At 47.5% G+C, this 17,579-nt stretch overlaps 1 protein-coding gene across 5 annotated transcripts in view; it reads left to right on the top strand.

The window, feature by feature from the left end:
* Window positions 1–13,645, top strand: part of LOC147464337 (uncharacterized) — a 163,653-nt gene extending 150,008 nt beyond the window's left edge. For 3 of the 5 annotated variants that reach the window (XM_086514226.1, XM_086514210.1, XM_086514230.1), the window contains one exon: window positions 13,262–13,643. In XM_086514226.1, coding sequence (XP_086370352.1) covers window positions 13,262–13,418 — 157 coding nt within the window. In that variant the 3' untranslated portion in view covers window positions 13,419–13,643. Of the gene's footprint in view, window positions 1–13,261 lie in introns of all 5 variants that reach the window. The other 2 variants (XM_086514216.1, XM_086514203.1) reach the window with 1 other exon arrangement.
* Window positions 13,646–17,579: the final 3,934 nt, after the last annotated feature.

Below are 17,579 nucleotides of genomic sequence, written 5' to 3' on the forward strand. Positions count from 1 at the left end.
TCTCTCAGGAGGTAACTCCCCTGGCAAAGAGTCCGAAAAACAATCATTGAAACCACTCAAAAAAGTTGACCTGTCTTTATTTAAGGTAGACAAATTAGATACAACTTGAGGTACTTCTTTTGCAAAGATCAAGTACGCAAAAAGATGATTCTTTATTACAGATGAAATAGCAGAAGCAGAAACAACTGGAACAGACTCGCCTTTAAGCTTTACATCAAGGACATGAGTCTTTCCTCTATGTACAAGGGTAATCTTTTTGTTGTAAGTATCCACCATAGCATGCAACCTGTAACACCATGGGATACCCAGTAACACATCACAGCCCTCAAGTGGCATAATATGAAATTCATCTGCATCCACATAGCTCTGAATGTGCAGACGAAGCTTTCCCAAAATGGGAGTAACAGGCTCTGAATGACCTGGGCATGCCAAACCTGCTTCCCCTATCATACCCATCTCCTCTATACGAATGCCCAACTTTGATGCCAATTCTGGTGATATGAAATTTGCACGGGCTCCTGGATCAAAGAAAACCAGCACTGTCTAGTCTCTAACTTTGCCCCAAGCTCTGCACAACTCCGTGGCATCTGTGTTTGGCTGGAATCTGGAACAAGTCCTGCACTTGGCTTTGGCTTCTTCCCTTTATGGTCTGACTTGTCATCCTTATCTTGTGACTTCTTCTGTGGGCATTCATTTGCAAAATGTCCTTCCTGTTCACAAATGTAGCATTTCTTGGCCTCCCTAAGAGCTTTCCTTTCTTCAAAAGTTTTGCCAAAAAAATGCCTTTTTTGTCCTTGTCCTCGTCCCGAAGAAGACTTAGACTGCTTCTTGGACGTATCACCTTCTTCAATGGAGGGCTTCTTTGTGGGAGGCTCAGAAGGCTTTGCTGCAACTTGCCCTTGGCTGAAAACTGTTTTCCCTGGGACCCTTTCTTGTGGCTATTAAATCCATTGGAATCTCCCTTCGATAGATTGCTGGCCACTCTTGCATTCTCAATCAACTGAAACATATTCATGACAGTAGTCTTTGTGCAGTAGTCCCTGATTTTCTTGGGCAATCCGCAACAGTACTTCTCAATCTGTTCTGACAATGGCACAAACCTGTAAGAGGTTGAGGCTCCCCCGGGGTTCCCTTGCAGTTTAGGTGCGAAACCCTAAACCTGCAGGAAAACACAGCAGGCTGTAGTTCGCTGTTTCGGATCGTTTTTAGTGGAGCGAACACGCCTACGCGTGTCCCAAGGACTCCCGCACACAATGGGACAGTTCCCGTGTGAACTGGACGAGTTTTCACGCAAGAAAACTCTCCAAACTCGCAATCTTTTGCGATGGAACTGTGCGTACATGTGGGGGATTAGCAATTAGCTAATCCTGTTCCTGTTCAGAAGGCTCTTGTCTTGGCAAACGCGCATAAACCCCCAGAACTGTACATGTTCATCTGAGTAGCCCAGCTAGTGGGGCATTACCATATGTGCCAAAGGGGGGCGAGAGATGCACGAGAGAAAATCATCGCGCTACATGAGATAGAGGAGAAGGCAAGCTTTCCATTAAAGCTATAGACCTGCACCCACTACTCACACACACTGTAGGTCACTTATTGAGCAAAAAACAGCCCCCAGCCTCAAATGGGCGCCTCCTCTTGCTGAGATGTCCTACAGGCTGCTCTCCCCTGCCAAGTGTCGAGTTTACCCCTTTGAGTTAATTCCCTAGTTCCCACTGACTTATAAAGTTGTAAGTGACTTTCCGAGTGTAGCGCGGATAATGTGTCGTGCTCTTTACAGTGGGTGGTCCTCGGTGCAATGTGCGTGACAATCTCACTCAAACAGACTGAAAAGAAAGGAAACAATAGACGTCAACAGAGCTCACAAAGACACAACAGTAGACCAGAACATATGACTCGACTATCTCAAAGACTGATACAGACTCTGGCGTGGCAGCACACTCAAGCTGCAGCCCAAGACTCACAAGTACAATGGAGGTGTCGAGGCTCAGATGTGCAGGGATGGTGAAGACGTGCTCTGTGTATAGACTCACTCACTCTAGACGACTACGTACGACCCCTCTGACCCAAAACTACTATTCATATATACAATCATAAAGAACCACCAACGGCTCATAAAGAACATCATCTAAGTCTATCCCCACTGGGTGGCGGTGGTGACCTGGCCACGATGTCCACTAAACCACCGTATCCCTGCCACGTGTCTCTGCCCACCTGGCCACGATGTCCACTAAACCACCGTATCCCTGCCACGTGTCTCTGCCCAGCGAGTCCATCTAATGTGAACTGACCTGACCAAAGACCAACTGTAAACTAACTGTCCTATGAAAGTGACACTATAGCCTGCTACAGGTTGCCCGCCACAAGACCGCTGCCCGTCCCGGAGAGCGGAACTGAAGAAATGAAATATCGGCGATCTACTGTTGGTGATCGGATGATGGAGGAGGAGGAGGAAGAGGATGATAGAAAGGTGGGTAAGGAGATGGAGGCCATGTGTATGGTGAGGGGTAGTGGCCATGAGGAGGATACATTGGGTATGGAGTAGCCACCCCATGAGCAGTAGGCTGAGTAGGGTGAGTAGGTGGAGCGGGTGGAAACCCAAGAGAAGACTGGGTAGGTTGAGAGTGTGGAACAGGTTGTTGGAATCCAGGGAAGCCGTAGAATTGCTGAGGAAAGGATGGGGACTGGGAGGGGGAGGCCATAGAGGGTCCATGAAATTGTGATGAGACTGATCCTGTTGGCTTAGACTCCATATTGGTAGGATTTGTTTTCTCTGCTGCTTGAGAATCCCCTGAATGGGTTGTGGAAACGTCCGTTTGTATCTGTGTTGCCATAGCAGGAACTTGCGTAGAAACCGGGGTTGTAGTTGTAGCTGCAGCTGTAGTTGTAACTGTCTGTGAAATGGCTACAGCTTGGTATTTGGCACATGAGGGACACAGTGTATGTACCACAGGAGAGAGGTCCTGAACTGCTGCGGCCATATCATTTGCCTCTTTTAACTGTTTTTGCTGAGTGTGGACAATATGTTTGAGGTCCACTACTTGTTGAGTTAAGAATTTTATGAGATCTTGAGCCGTAGCAATTAACATGTCCCTATCCATCGCTTGTTGAAGATGAGCTTGCACTTCCCTTTGCATACTGTCATAGCAAGCGCGATGTAGACCGTTGGTACCTTGCAATGAGAGGGCTACATTCATAATCGTCGAAATGTCTCTTTTGTCCACATCTAAAAGACTGTCGGCCTGAGGCGCAAAATTCTCATATATGTCATGCTTTTCAGATGTAGGTGTCCCAGAGCTAGATGCCCCTGCAGTACCCCTAGGTGCCCCTGCACTAAGAGTAGTACGTGGCGCTGGCGACACAACTAGAGGTTGTGTTTTAGTGACTGCAACACTACTCACAAGAGGTGGTGTGAAAGTTGAGGTGGCCACAGAAGTAGACATACGCACTGTTGGTGTTGTAGTATGGACGTCAGAGATTTTGACCTATGATTCGGAGAAGGATAGTGTTGCTAGCTGTTCAGACGAATCTTTTTGTACCTTTGCCCTCTTGCGCAAGATGCCTTTCCCTTTGGCCATTTTGGAACGGTCTTGTTCTTTTGGATCATCTTGCAGGGTGAGAACAGCTGTTGCATCTGCCTTTTGCTGCATAATCTGCACCACCCAATACATAATAGGGGCTGCATAGCAATTGAACCTTTCCGCTTTCCCTTTACGCCTAGTCCAAAAACGCTTTGCCCTGTCCTGTAGCGCTTTAAACAGCAGATGGTGAAATGGATACGGCAGGCAGTGGTAGAGACAAAAAAAAAACATCGCATATTGCTGGAGAACCTGGAGAAGATGGAACCCCTGTTCTTTCCGGTGCGTGTAGTAAAAAATAATACTGTAACACTAAATACAGCTGCTGACTCTTGTGATAGTCTGGATGTGAGTCCAGCAAAAGTTCCTGGCAAGCATTTGCAGTTTCTTCTGGTGAGAGATTCGAGAAGGTTCTGGTTGCAGACAGAGGTGCCAGCACAGTCAATATTCCCATAGCCTGTCCGATATCCTCCACTGTAAGTGTAGTACCATTCAGCTTTGGAAAAGTGAGCAAGAGGGAACTTAGCTTGGCAGTAGAGATATTGCAGGACAAATCGGCTTGAGCCAAATTTTGAAGACCCAAATGTATCATTTGCTGCTAAGAGAACACATCCTTGAGTGCCGGGTTCGGCGCCTGTAAATGATATATCATTAGTAAAGGTGTACCTTGGAGAGGGCACCAGAAGGGCGAGGCACCTAGAGAGTGGTGACCCTGTCAGCAGTGACTGATTGGGGTGAATCTTCCTTTGAAATTTCCTCTGAAAGCTGCTGTGAACTAGGAGTATAATCTGATTTACTGTCAGGGCTATCCCCAGAGGCAGAGGACTCTTCCTCGGACTGGAGATACTTCTCTCTATTCCGAGTACGAACCATCTTGATAAACTGTGCCCGAGAATCTTCAACTGATTGATGAGTCTCACTGTAGCAGGAGCAAGGGCGAGATCAATTTCCGTCATGGATGACTGATTGAATGGAGTACCAAAGCTTAAATAAACGCTATCTGCTTTTCGCAGGAAAAATAACGCCTTTCGCTGGGAAGTGCTTTTCGCAGGTGATTCCTTTGATTTATGTTTTTTTTTTTTTTTTTTAAGAAAGCACTGGCGAGCGCGAGGGCGATGAAGGCGAGGGGATTGGAGTTCAAGAGGCGAGGGCGCTGGAAAGGGCTAAGGCGAGGGGACACGGTTAGGGCGAGAGGCGAGGGCTAGGGCTAGGGGCTAGGGGCGAGGGGCGAGGAAATAGGGAAGGGTGAGGGGCGAGGGGCTAGGGGCGAGGGCGAGGGGATAGGGGAGGGCGAGGGCGAGGGCGAGGGGGAGGGGGAAGGGGAGGGCTAGGGCGAGGGCGAGGGGAGGGACAAGGGCGAGAGGCGAGGGGCTAGGGGCGAGGGAATGGGAAAGGGCGAGAGGGGCGAGGGGATAGGGCGAGAGCGAGGGCTAGGGCTACGGCGAGGGGCGTGGGAATGGGAAAGGGCGAGGGGCGAGGGAATAGGGGAGGGGGAGGTGGAGGGCGAGGGGAGGGGGCGAGAGGTTATTAGATAGGGGGAGGGCTAGAGGCGAGGGGGTTTGAGAGGAGAGGCAAGGGCTAGGGGTGAGAGCAGAGGGTGGTAAAAGAAGAAGAAGAGAGTTTTAACGTGTAGGGAACTATCCTTGAGACCATAAAGATCAAGCCGAGGAGTTGAACTGAAGACCTACTATTGAAGAGGGTTATTGAAATAGGAAAATGAAATGGCATAGCCAAATACCACACTTGGATATAGAAAGGGCGTCACGGCAACAATGCTTCAGGGTGAGGTGAGGTGAGGTGATAATGATATTTTCAAGGCACTCACAAGCAAAGAGAACAAGAAGCAAAGGGAAGGAGTGAAAGGACATCAGAAGCATTACACAGCAGGTACAGGGACTAGCAAGGCACGAGCAGGAAAGATTCCCGGAATCGGAGATCATCTAACCCTCTGAAGGGTTCCGGGGCAGATAAAACTCGAAGTAAACTTGCTGGTGAAAAAATTACCTTCATAAATACCCCACTCAAGAATACTAATGCATTTATGCATAGCAAGAGAACTGAGTTTCACTTGAGACGTTATAGATCAAAGAATTCTGTGCTTTGCAAAAAAAAAGGCATGAGTCCGGGTTGAGGAGGGTAGGTTATGCTCGAGACTAGAATCATTCCTACACACAACACAGAGGGGTTTACATAGGAGACAGACAGAGATTGAAGATAGACAGTGAAGGGTAGAGTTTATCCACTTCCAGAATCAAACTCATTGAGCTTAATAGAGTCTGCAGAAGGAGAGCTGTCTAAGGAGAGGATGTATGAGATAAGATGAAAAGGAACAGCAAGGATGCCGAAGATAGTGATTCCGAAGTTATTTAAAGGTTCAGGAATCGGCAAAGCTCAACACTTGCTTGTAGACCGGTTAGACCCTTGATGAGCAGCTTAAGCATGATAGCATTTGATCCGAGATCCATTGACTAAAGGCAGCGGAACTCCTTCGAGGGTGGCTAATTGTACAGCTCCGTGGGGTAGAATCTCCATCACCTTATATGATCCTTGCCATGCTGGGACCAACTTCTTTGCTTTTTTCAGAAACTTGGCTTGATAAAGTAGCACCAATGCTTCTTGCGTTATTTGCGGCTTTCTGAGATGGCGATCATGCCAGGCTTTACGACGAAGCTGCTCTGCTTCCAGAGCCAGTGAAGCCAAACTTCGGCTTTCATCCAAAAGGAAAGGACGAGAGACAGATGCCGACCCCAAATCTCCATTGACACGAAGACTGCCTACTTGTGTTGATCCTGAGTTGAATTCGAAAGGTGCTATCGCTTCCAAACCGAAAGCTAATTGAAATGGGGTGTGATTGGTTGTGGCTTTGAAAGAAGTTCGATATGCCCAAAGGGTACCGTGGATAGCTTGAGCCCAAGTTGAGGGATGAAGATGACATGCTTTCCGCAGGAGTGCTATCAGAATCTTATTAGTGCTCTCTGCCTACCCGTTTGCTCTAGGGTAATAGGAACAAGATTTTTGGTGGAAAATCTTGTAGTTGGCAAGCAAGGTTGAAATGGTTTCATTCACAAAGTGACTACCCCTGTCACTGGTGATTTCCAAGGGACATCCAAACCTGCACAAAATATTTTCGTAGAGAAACTTGGCTACCGTAGTGCTAGTGCAGTCCGTTGTTGCTAGTACCTGTGCCCACTTTGTTGCATAATCTGTAGCCACCAAGAGATACTTCCGATTGCCGGGTTGGGCGGAGGGAGTAATGGGACCTACAAAATCTATGCCCCATCTCTCAAAGGGTTGCCATGCCATAGAGACCTGCAGAGGACGGTTTGACTGCTTGCTTGGTTTAGGGCCGCAGCGCTGATATACATCGCATACCTTTACATAGGCAATTGCATCGCGAAAAATATAGGGCCACCATAAGCCACACTGGAGAATCTTCTGTGCAGTAATATGACCAGGGTAATGGCCACCAGTGGGACCACTGTGGGCATCCTCCACGACTCTATGAGGGGAGACACACCGCCTTAGAACACCATCCTGCCTTGATTTGTATAGCTGGCCCCCAATCAGAGTGAATGGCCTAGACTTCAGCAACAGGCGTCTCTTCTGCAGTGGAGAAGCGTTCTCTCGGTATAGGCCAGTAGACAGCAGATGCAAAACATCGCCGTACCATTCCGGAATGGTATCCACCTTAAAGAGACTGCTATCGGGAAAGTCATCAGCAACCCCTGTTGCTTCTTCACCAGTGTGAACGCGAGAAAGGTGGTCGGCAAGGACATGATGTTTGTCGGGCCTGAGTACCACTTCGAAATCAAACTCTTGAAATAAGAGTAGCTGTCGCCATACTCTACCTGCAACCTGCGGCTTGTTGAGCAAATATCACAGGGCATGGTGATCAGTAATAACTGTGAAGTGGACTCCTAATAAGTAATGCCGAAATTTTTGCAGAGCATACACAATAGCTAAACCTTCCCTTTCTGTGGTGCTATAGTTGCGCTCTGCCTTGGTGAGTAGGCGACTCGCATAGTGAACAGGGCGATCCAGGTTATACTCCTTACTAGGCTGAGTCAGCACCACACCCACAGCCAGTTGACTGGCATCTGTATGCACATGAAAGGTGAGAGACCAGTCGGGAGCTACTAAGATAGGCGCTTCAGTGAGGCGTTTTTTAAGGTATGCAAAAGCTTCAGCCTCTGCATTTGACCATTGAAAGGGAACAGCAGCACTGGTTAGGTGGGTTAGGGGTTGAGCCACCTGTGCATACATGCGTATAAACGTGCGATGATAACTTGTGTGGCCTACAAAGCTCTACACCCCTTTTGGGTTGATGGGAGGTGGTAACTTTAAGATTGCCACGATCTTCTTTGGGTCAGGCGCTAAATCTTTAGCAGACACCACATGGCCTAGAAGTGTGCCCTCAGTAACCAAAAAATGACATTTGTTAGGATTTAGCATTAGGCGTGCCTCTCTGCACCTAAGGAAGACAGCAGAGAACTGAGCGAGGTGTTCCTCTAGATTTTCCACTGGGGTTGAACATTGAGCACCTGAGAAGGTCGAAAAATCGTCCATGAAGATGCGAAGATAATCCGTAAGCAGAGGACAAAAGATGAGATATACCGCCCTATTGAAAGAAGGTGGAGCATTTTTCAACCCAAAAGACATTCTAGTGTAGATAAAAATACCCCAAGGAGTCACAAAGGCCGTTTTCAGTTGATCACTTGGATGGATGCCCAACTGATTGTATCCACTAAACCCATCCATGAAACTGTACAATACATGCCCTGCTACATCTTCGAGCACACGCTCAGTGAGGTGTTGGGAACCCATCTGGGATAGTTACCTTATTCAGAGCACGGTAATCTACGCACGCACGGATTTTGTTGGACTGCTTCTTAGGCGCTATCACCATGGGTGATAACCACTCAGAGTGCTCCACAGGTACAATGATCCCTGCCTCTTGCATTTTTTTTAACTCTGACTTGACCGCCTCAGCATACTTCGGGTTGAGCTTGTAAGCTCGGCCTCTTATAGGCTTAGCCCCTTCAACCAGAGGTATAGTGTGGACACCCAATTCTGGTGGGATCCCCTCCAAATTCTTGTAGGACCAAGCAAAAACCTCTTTAAAAGAGTGTATGAAAGAGACTACCTGATTGAGTAATGCGGGATGCTCCCATAACCAAGCTGCTAAGAGTACGTGCTGAGGGTTGTCAGGATCTCCTAGGTTGACTTCTCTGACCGGGTCAGGGGGTGTAGCTGGAGAGGGTGCTTCTGAAGATGAGAGGTGAGCTGCCTCCTGGAGCTTCGAGACATCATGTGCAGGTGTTTGATCGATTGGAAACTACGCATACTCTTCTTGTAACCATCCTGGTGGAAGCTCCTCGAAGTTTAAATCTTCAGACCTAGACATAACAGAGTGCTTTTGAAGGGGGTCCGACTTGGGAGATGCTACAGGAAGGGGGGAATCTTTGGCGAGTTCATGCAGAGGAGATTTCTTCCCCCTTCCGTGATGCGTTATAGGTTCCCCGAGACCGAGGGCTTCCATCGGCGGGTCATTCAAAGCATGAGAATTTGGGGCTGACACACTTTCTTCTTCGACTGTTGTACTGTCCGTTGTAGGACTTTGGACATTTGTGTCCTCCTGAGGAGTTAGAAGAGAGAGTATTATCGGCGGCACCAGTGAGTTTTGAATAGAGACCATGTAGCATGGCATCGATGTGGTAGCTTCCAACCACTGTAGCAGGTCCTCGTCACACCCGTCAGGTGGGATGGGCTGCTCAGGGTCATGGTTGGACTGTACTGACAATGAGCTGTGATGAGCCACTGGATCCATCCCTCCTTCAAGCCGAATTGGTTGCATTTGGGAGCCAGGAGTATGTATCCACATGGCGTCGTTTACCCAATCATGAAGTGCCTTAGTATGCCGCAACCATGGTCTACCAATTAGCAAAGGGAATCCTCCCTCCACCTGAGGAAGACTGACCACCACAAAATCCAAGCTAAATGTGAAGTCTTGTACCTTCAAAGGCACCGTCTCTACTATGCCCACAGGGTAGACTGTCCTCTGGTCTGCCAATGTAACAGTGAATGGAGCAGGGCGGGTAGGCTGCAGACCTAAAGCTGACATGGTAAATTCGGGCATTAGATTGATTACAGACCCACCATCCACTATGACACCTGAGAATTGATGTCCAAGAATAGGTACAGTAAGACGTGGACTTTTATAGTCGGTGAGGGGAGCAGCTGGATATGAAATCATGTAGGACTCCAAGGGCTACACAAGTAGGTGTCCGCCACTAGGCCCTGTAACAGGGTACAAAGACTGAATTATTGAGAGGGTGTCACTTCTAAGGGTTGCATCTAGCCAGAGCATCTCATAAAGAGACACTTGCTGAAAGATGTTCTTCAAGATTGCTTCTGCTGTGTAGCTCTTACAATCTGGGCCTCCTCGGAAACTTTGACCTGTTGCAAGTCGGCCACTGCTGCCAAGAAGGCTCTATCAATGTCCGAAAGCATAGAGATTGGCCTATTCTTTTCACCACTTACGGGTTTGACATTTTGAACAGGTTGCGAAAGGGTTGGATAGGATGATCCCGTTGGCAAACTTAAACCCAGGGCTGCTCTTTGTGCTCGAGTGAGCACGCCAGCAAGCTCTGCTGCTTGTTGTGGCCGAATTGTATGTGTAGCAGGTGCTGGCTGAGGGGTGGTGCTCACTGTGATAGATTGATTTCGGGAATGTAAACTCTTGTTGGTTTTGATTCGGGCCTGAAGATGAGGATGCCCTTTGTTTGGGACAATCTTTACTATAGTGGTCCTTAGACTCCGGACAATGTCTGCAAGGAGGAGACCCTTCAGGTAAAGGACACTTACTTTGGTAATGCCCATATTCACCGCATCTGTAGCATAAGATCGGCCGATTAGATGGACGAAACGGGGGATGAGGTGGTCGGTGCTCTTGTTGTTGCATGGCGCTGGAGGCTGAGGTGTAGAAGCTTTGGGGAACTGAGGGAGTACTAGCATGAAAAAAGCTGGGGGGTGCAAAGTTGTTGTGCATACCTTGCTGCATAGGGGGTGTTGTCAGCAGAGGGGGCAACGGTTTTGATGGCCATAGGGTGAGGCCATGTTGGATGTAGGTGCTAGCCCTTGTTGGAGAGAAGGACCTAGACTTTGTTGTATTTGTCGCAATCCTTTGATATAGTAACAATCCTTATCTTCATGCCCAGATTTTTCGCAGAAGTGGCAATAAGCCCGAAGGGGACAGTCCTGTGGAGGATGTCCTGGAGAGCGACAAGAGCTGCACCATACCATAGCTTTAGTCTCCTGCTGAGACTCTAGTTCTCTCTTGATTTGATCCAAAGCCTCAAGGTGCGATGGTTTCTCTTGTCTCAGAGAGATTGATTTCTCTTCTTGGAGAGTGCGTTGTAGTTTGAGGGCTTCAAGTTCCCTGCGCAAGGAAGTCAATGGATCAGCAGGACTACCTTCCAAGAACACAGAGGGAGTATCTATGTGAGGAGATTTGTTGACAGCTTCCTAGCCCCCTCTATCCTAGTAGTAGCTGCGATGAATTCCTCCAGAGTGGCGTCGGGTCGGAGGCTCTCTTGGAGTTTTTGCTGAGAGGTTTTGGGGAGCACCTTCTCCACCCACTTCTTAACCATGAATTCATTGGGTTGCTGGGGAAGCTTGGCAACCAGAGACTTGGTTTTGGTCATAAGCTCTCCAAAAGTCTCCTCTGGCTGGAGCACCATGTTGGCCAACTCATCCAACACTTTCTCTTGGTAGTCACCCGGCCTGAAAGCTGCATAGAATTGTTGTCTTAAGTCTGCCCAAGTTGCAAAATGATTCTCTGCAAACTGGCTGTACCATTTGTCTGCTAAGCCGTCCAAGGTGGATGGAAAAAGTGCCATATAAGCATCTTCTCTGTTAAGACCACGTCCTCTACAAAGAGATACGAAACTCCGTGCATGGTCGTCAGCATCTTCCGAAGAGAGTCATTTGAAGGTGGGGAACTTGATGTTTACCTTGGCCAACACACTAGCCAACGCCTCCATAGCCCCTTGTTGAGCCTGTTGCTCAATAGCCTGTTGTAGCAAAATAGGAGAGAGCTTTGCTGGAGAAGTTGATCTGGAAGATGTGGAACCGGATGAAGAATGGGGGATGTCGTATGTGGAGGTATGGTGATGAGGTTAATGGACTTATACTAGATACCACAGGTCGTCTTCAGTTATAGTGCTTCAGAGGGCTCAGTAATGCACTTTGATGCTCAACTGACCGCCTTGCATGTGTCATGCAGTGACCACCAATCCAACCAAGCTTTGGGCAAGAAGACTCTAACTGAGGGCTGAACGACACAGGTCTAAAACAGGACAAGTGAGGATAGTGACTAGACCACCTGGTCCAGGACCAATGACTAGACCACCTAGCTGGCAGGGCGAGGAGGACTGGACCAGGGCGAGGACTAGACCAGGACCAGGGACGAGGACTAGGACTGGTTGGACCTAGGCGAGAGAGGACCAGACCCGCAGACTATCTACACAGTGCAAGCAAGTGTGCGGAGCTAGGTAACAACCAATTAGCTTCACGATTTGTATCTCCACAAGAGTGAGACTTCCTTTGAGGTCCCACCGTGATCGCCAAAATGAGAGCACCTGTAGCGCGGATAATGTGTCGTGCTCTCTACAGTGGGTGTCCTCGGTGCAATGTGCGTGACAATCTCACTCAAACAAACTGAACAGAAAGGAAACAATAGACATCAACAGAGCTCACAAAGACACAACAGCAGACCAGAACATATGACTCGACTATCTCAAAGACTGATACAGACTCTGGCTTGGCAGCACACTCAGCTCCAGCCCAGGACTCACAGGTACAATGGGGGTGTCGAGGCTCAGATGTGCAGGGATGGTGAAGACGTGCTTTGTGTATAGACTCACTCACTCTAGACGACTACGTACGACCCCTCTAACCCAAAACTACTACTCATATATACAATCATAAAGAGCCACCAAAGGCTCATAAAGAACATCATCTAAGTCTATCCCCATTGGGTGGCGGTGGTGACTTGGCCACGATGTCCACTAAACCACCGTATCCTTGCCACGTGTCTCTGCCCAGCGAGTCCGTCTAGTGTGAACCGACCAGACCAAAGACCAACTGACCAAAGACCAACTATAAACTAACTGTCCTGTGAAAGTGACACTGTAACCTGCTACACCGAGTGGCCCAGATTTCGTTTGGCAGGCACAGGCTTCCATACTCATCAGAATTCAGTGCTAACTGGCCCGACCAGTCCCAGACTGACCGACCTAGACTCCTGATGTGAGAAACCTATTCGGCCGCAGCCGTTTGACACCTGCCATGCAATGTCCACTTGCACCTTTTCAAGGGTCCCGGAGAAACAAGTGAAAATAAAAATAAATAAAAATATCTAGTACTTATTTATTAAAGGCAACAGGAAAAATACACCTCCTGGTGACAGCACCTCTCTCCCCCTCTCGCTCTACATAGTCTAAACACTCATCCACACACATTTCAAAAAGAGTCGGAGGTACGCGACATCCCCGCTTCACCCAAAAGTGGAGTGAACCGTGTGTGTGTGTGTGTGTGTGTGTGTGTGTGTGTGTGTGTGTGTGTGTGTGTGTTTGTGTGTCTTGATGGAATGTATAAAAACTAAAGCTTTTCATTGTTACACGCAGGGTTTTCCAAGTTGTGAAAGTGTGCTCCTTAGTGATGGCAGGCTTCATGGGTGTTGTTACTTTTTCTGTAGCCTTGTATGTTTTTGGACAGACAGAACTAGAACTATTGTTGAGACTTTGCTGGAGCCAAATGAATTATCAAACAGACTTTGTGTAACCACCACCCTCCCCCCCCTCCCCCTTCTTCAAAATTCTTCCCCTTTATTTAAGAGATGTTAACCGAAACATATATTGTGTAGAAGGAATAGCTTGCCTTTGAAGTGTTACTATGTTGGTAGCAATCAAGCAGAAAAACAAAATATTTGAGAAGTTCACTGTCACGTCATGGAATCACAATGCTTCAGGGACCACAGTGCAAACCGTGCTGTTTCTTATTTTCAAAAAATCACTGGACAAGAGTATATTATGACAAGTACAGCCTTCTCATCCTTCCTAGTCTTCCAACTGCTTGGTTTCGCTCGCCACATCTGCTACCATTTGTGCTGGATCCTAGAACCAGTATTCCTGCGCTTCCCTGCACACATACGCCCTCAGCGGCCAGTTCCCCTGCCCGCCTCACGAACCCCCTCCTCTCTTGTACATAGCCCGTCACCATGCTCCTGTCCCCCCACTTTGTCTCAGCCAGGCTGCCTTGTTTACCTGGCTGAGCTTGTTGCTGTCTATAGCAGATCGCTTCCATAGCTTAATGCATTGAAGGTTTGCATCAGCCGTTGCTAGGCAGCCTTCCCTACACCTTCAGCCAGTACATGCACGCTTACACATTTTCATCCATTCACACACCCATCCAAACCTACAAACCCACCACACTTCCTCACATCGTTTCAGCAGGCTTATGACAGACAGGGTCTTCAAGGAAAAGGGTCGATGTATTTTCACCTGAGGCTTACGGTGCAATCCTTTTGATGTTGCCATTGACAAAGCTGATCTGTGGGCATCTGTGAGTGCCTCTTGATCTTCATGAGGCCACATGTGTAGCCTCAGCACGACTGAGTGCAAGAGGCATTGTTCTAGCAGGTCACGCAACAAGCCCCCCCCTCTCCCTCTTCTGGTCTTGCTGTCGTTTGACGTCTCTAGGTGAGGCTTGCCCATCATCAGTTTTGGTCATTCATCTTCGCTGCATACAGTCCATGTGGTGTTAGTGGTGCTCTCCATCGACGGCAATCTGGTGTCCATGATAAACCAAAAGATCAATTAACAATTGATTTATGGACTCCACGTGTTAATGAAATAATGTGCATGTCATTGATGTACAGTTAGGGCAGTCTATAGGTTAGAAGGAACCTCGTGAGCCATGTTTGGGACGGAGTATGGGCCAATCAACAGATTGTTGAGTTGCATGCTTTGTGTTTTCCATACACACGCTTTTATGCAGTAGACTAAGGGTAGGGGCCATGATTGCAAAAACTGATATGGGGGCAAGCGACAGTTTGACCAAGGAGTGGGAATTGTGTGGGTAACCCACTGATGGTAATTAGTGAAAATAAGATGCAGATATTCGCCAGGCAAGTGGTGGGACGTTTCATCCCACGCGACATACTCAATCTGGGGGCATAGTGAAGGGGGATTTCATTAAAGAAGGCTGTAGAATGTTAGATGTGTTGGTCATTAATATATATTTGGTTCAGGTCCATCCTTGCTGCAGTTTTGTCCTTGTCATTCAACAAGGCAAGAAGAAACCCTTCATTGATTGGTGCTAGCAAGGAAAATTTCCAAAAGGCGATATCTTTTGCTGAGTGTCTTGCAACATCAATTCTAGAAGCATGTCCGGGATGATAGGGTCTGTGTAAGTGTCTTAGGGAGGTGTTGCTTTACCCATAATGGTGCCACTAGTTGATTGATTTCCATAAATTCCTCATGACTGAAGGATAATGTTCCCGCCATTCCTTTTGTTCTTTTGAATCTGCCTCAATAGTAGTGCTCATAATAGCACTCAAATCATGTAGCCTAGCAATTGCCATAGCTGGATTTTGCGCATGCATTCTCAGCCATGTAGGGATATCTAATATGGATAGTAGCATCAATTCACATTTCTCATCATTATTAATTTTCTTTATGTCATGCTGAATGATGGTGTTTGAAAAATAGGGTCTTTGATGAAGATTGATAGCACTTGGATCAACTTTGGGACAATTGGTAATCTATCACCATACCCCAAAGGGTGTGTGGTGGCATCCCAGCCAGTGACTATGCAAGCAATATAACCGTTACCTGCATCCATTATAAACCAAAATTTCAATTAGCTGTTAATTTATGGACAATAGGTGTCAACGAAATAATGCAGTTGCATCAATGTACACAGGTTAGTCTATAGGTTAGAACGAACCTTGTTAGCCATGTTGGGGCTTCCCAAGTTGGAGTACGGGCCAATCACCGGGCCGTCCAGCTGTATGCTCTTTGTGTTCCATACACACACATTTATGTGTTGTTCACCTCTGCCTGGTACAGATTTCGCCCCCTTCCTTTGTGCGTGTGTGTGTGTGGGGGTGTATAAGGCAGTGACGATTGGTTTCGGGTTTAGTGAATCCTTCTGCCATGTGTTTGTCGCGCGACTCTGCCCTACCCAACTCCTACACTGTGTGGGCCCTTCTCAGTGCATCGGTGGTTGAAGACAGTTTTCACGTGCACGCGGCCCTTTTGTCAGAATCCAGATACTAATGTGAGTGACCGTGGGTGTGTCTGTGTATTTACTTTCAGTAGGAGGTTCTTTTTGTCGGTGTGTTTAGCAAAGTCTTTCCTAGAAAGCTCGAAAAAAGAAAATATAAAGTGGGTGCTAGTCCAATGTGTGATCTAGAAAGTGCAGTTTTGATTGGTTATTGCAAAAGAAGCTGTATATAAGCGTAGGATATAGGTGGATTTTTCCTCGATGGTGGATGCTGCAAACATCATCAAAGAGTGTTTTTCGGAGGATTTTGTTGATGCTCAGAATGCTTGGGAAGGTCAGCAACCAGCTACTGCAGTGGTTATTCCGGTTCAGCAGCTTATGGATCCGGTTGCACAGTATGCGTTCAATACATTTTGTTCTTTCCTCGCAAGATGCCCTCGGCACAAGATGTAGGTCAATGGGTGGATTTTCTGTTGAAAAGACAAGCTGTCCGAGGAGTGTATTTTGGTGCCCGGGGTTTATGAGGTGTTACTGGTAGACATGGAAGCTCGCTCGCAATTATTGGAAATGCCGCCCTTGTTTTCAATATGCAAATGACACATGTATGGCCATGGACGCTTACTAAAGACTATCAGAGCTTGATACGACATAGATGCCTAGTTTGGGTGGAAATAGTTGGATTTCCACGAAGTTGGAAGCATTTCTTGCCTCTCCTAGCTGCTCAGTTTGTCAAAGTGATATGCCCCCCAAACTTGGATACTAATTCCAATAGATTTTGTGTGGTGTGGGATACGGATAAGCCGACGCCGTCAGGAATAACAGTTGCCTTTGGTGATCCAATGGTAGGCAAAAAGCCGTTTAAACTCAAATGGGAAAAATCTGCAAGTGCATGTTTCAGTTGTGGCAAATTTGACCATATGCAGTTTGAATGATCTTTGGTGAAACTACCACCCTTTGTTGTTCTTGCATCTGGAACCCATGTTGCCTCTCCCTCCTCTTCATTTGTGAGACCAAAGTTGGGGGATGCTAATGGAAGCATGCAAGCCAAACAGGGAAAAGATCAAAATAAAAGCATGCCTAATGTGCATCCTGCTGTTGTCACAAACTGTTGATGTGTCAAAGCCCTGAAGAATGGAGCCAACTTACATGTCACGGCTGAGGGGCCTAAACCCTAAGAAGAACAAGTAACAGAAGAAGAAGTCCTACCAAGTTATGAGGACCTCGTTCGATGGGGCCTTAGTGACATAAAGGAATTAAAATAAAGTAGAATCCAACCACACACACACGCGCGCGCGCAGCTGATGACATGGCATCAATACAAACGCTCCGTAAAATCACGCTGACAGTGCTGATGTGGCAAGCCGTACGAATTTCCGTGTTTTGTGCTGACATGCTGACGTGGCAGGCTACATGGATTTTGGTAAATTACGTTGGCAGCTTTTGGGCATTGCTTTTGGACCATATGCTTTTGAGCTTGAAGGCTTTTCATGTAAATATGCTTTTGGGGTCTAGGGCCTTTAAATATGAAGCCATGGGCTCATTCTCTGGCATGCTTCCTAGAGGTGTAGAGTCTGGAGTACCGGCTTGTACTGTGTTGATGCAATATAAAGAAATACCGAAAGGGGCGCCAAGGTTTGGGGCCAGTACTCTTTGGGGTGGAATTCAGCCACTCTGTGTCGCATGTCCTCTCTCTCTCTCTCTCTCTCTCTCTCTCTC

This window comes from Adiantum capillus-veneris, chromosome 1 (assembly GCF_014529385.1).
Source record: "Adiantum capillus-veneris isolate H3 chromosome 1, ASM1452938v2, whole genome shotgun sequence".
NCBI lineage: Eukaryota > Viridiplantae > Streptophyta > Polypodiopsida > Polypodiales > Pteridaceae > Adiantum > Adiantum capillus-veneris.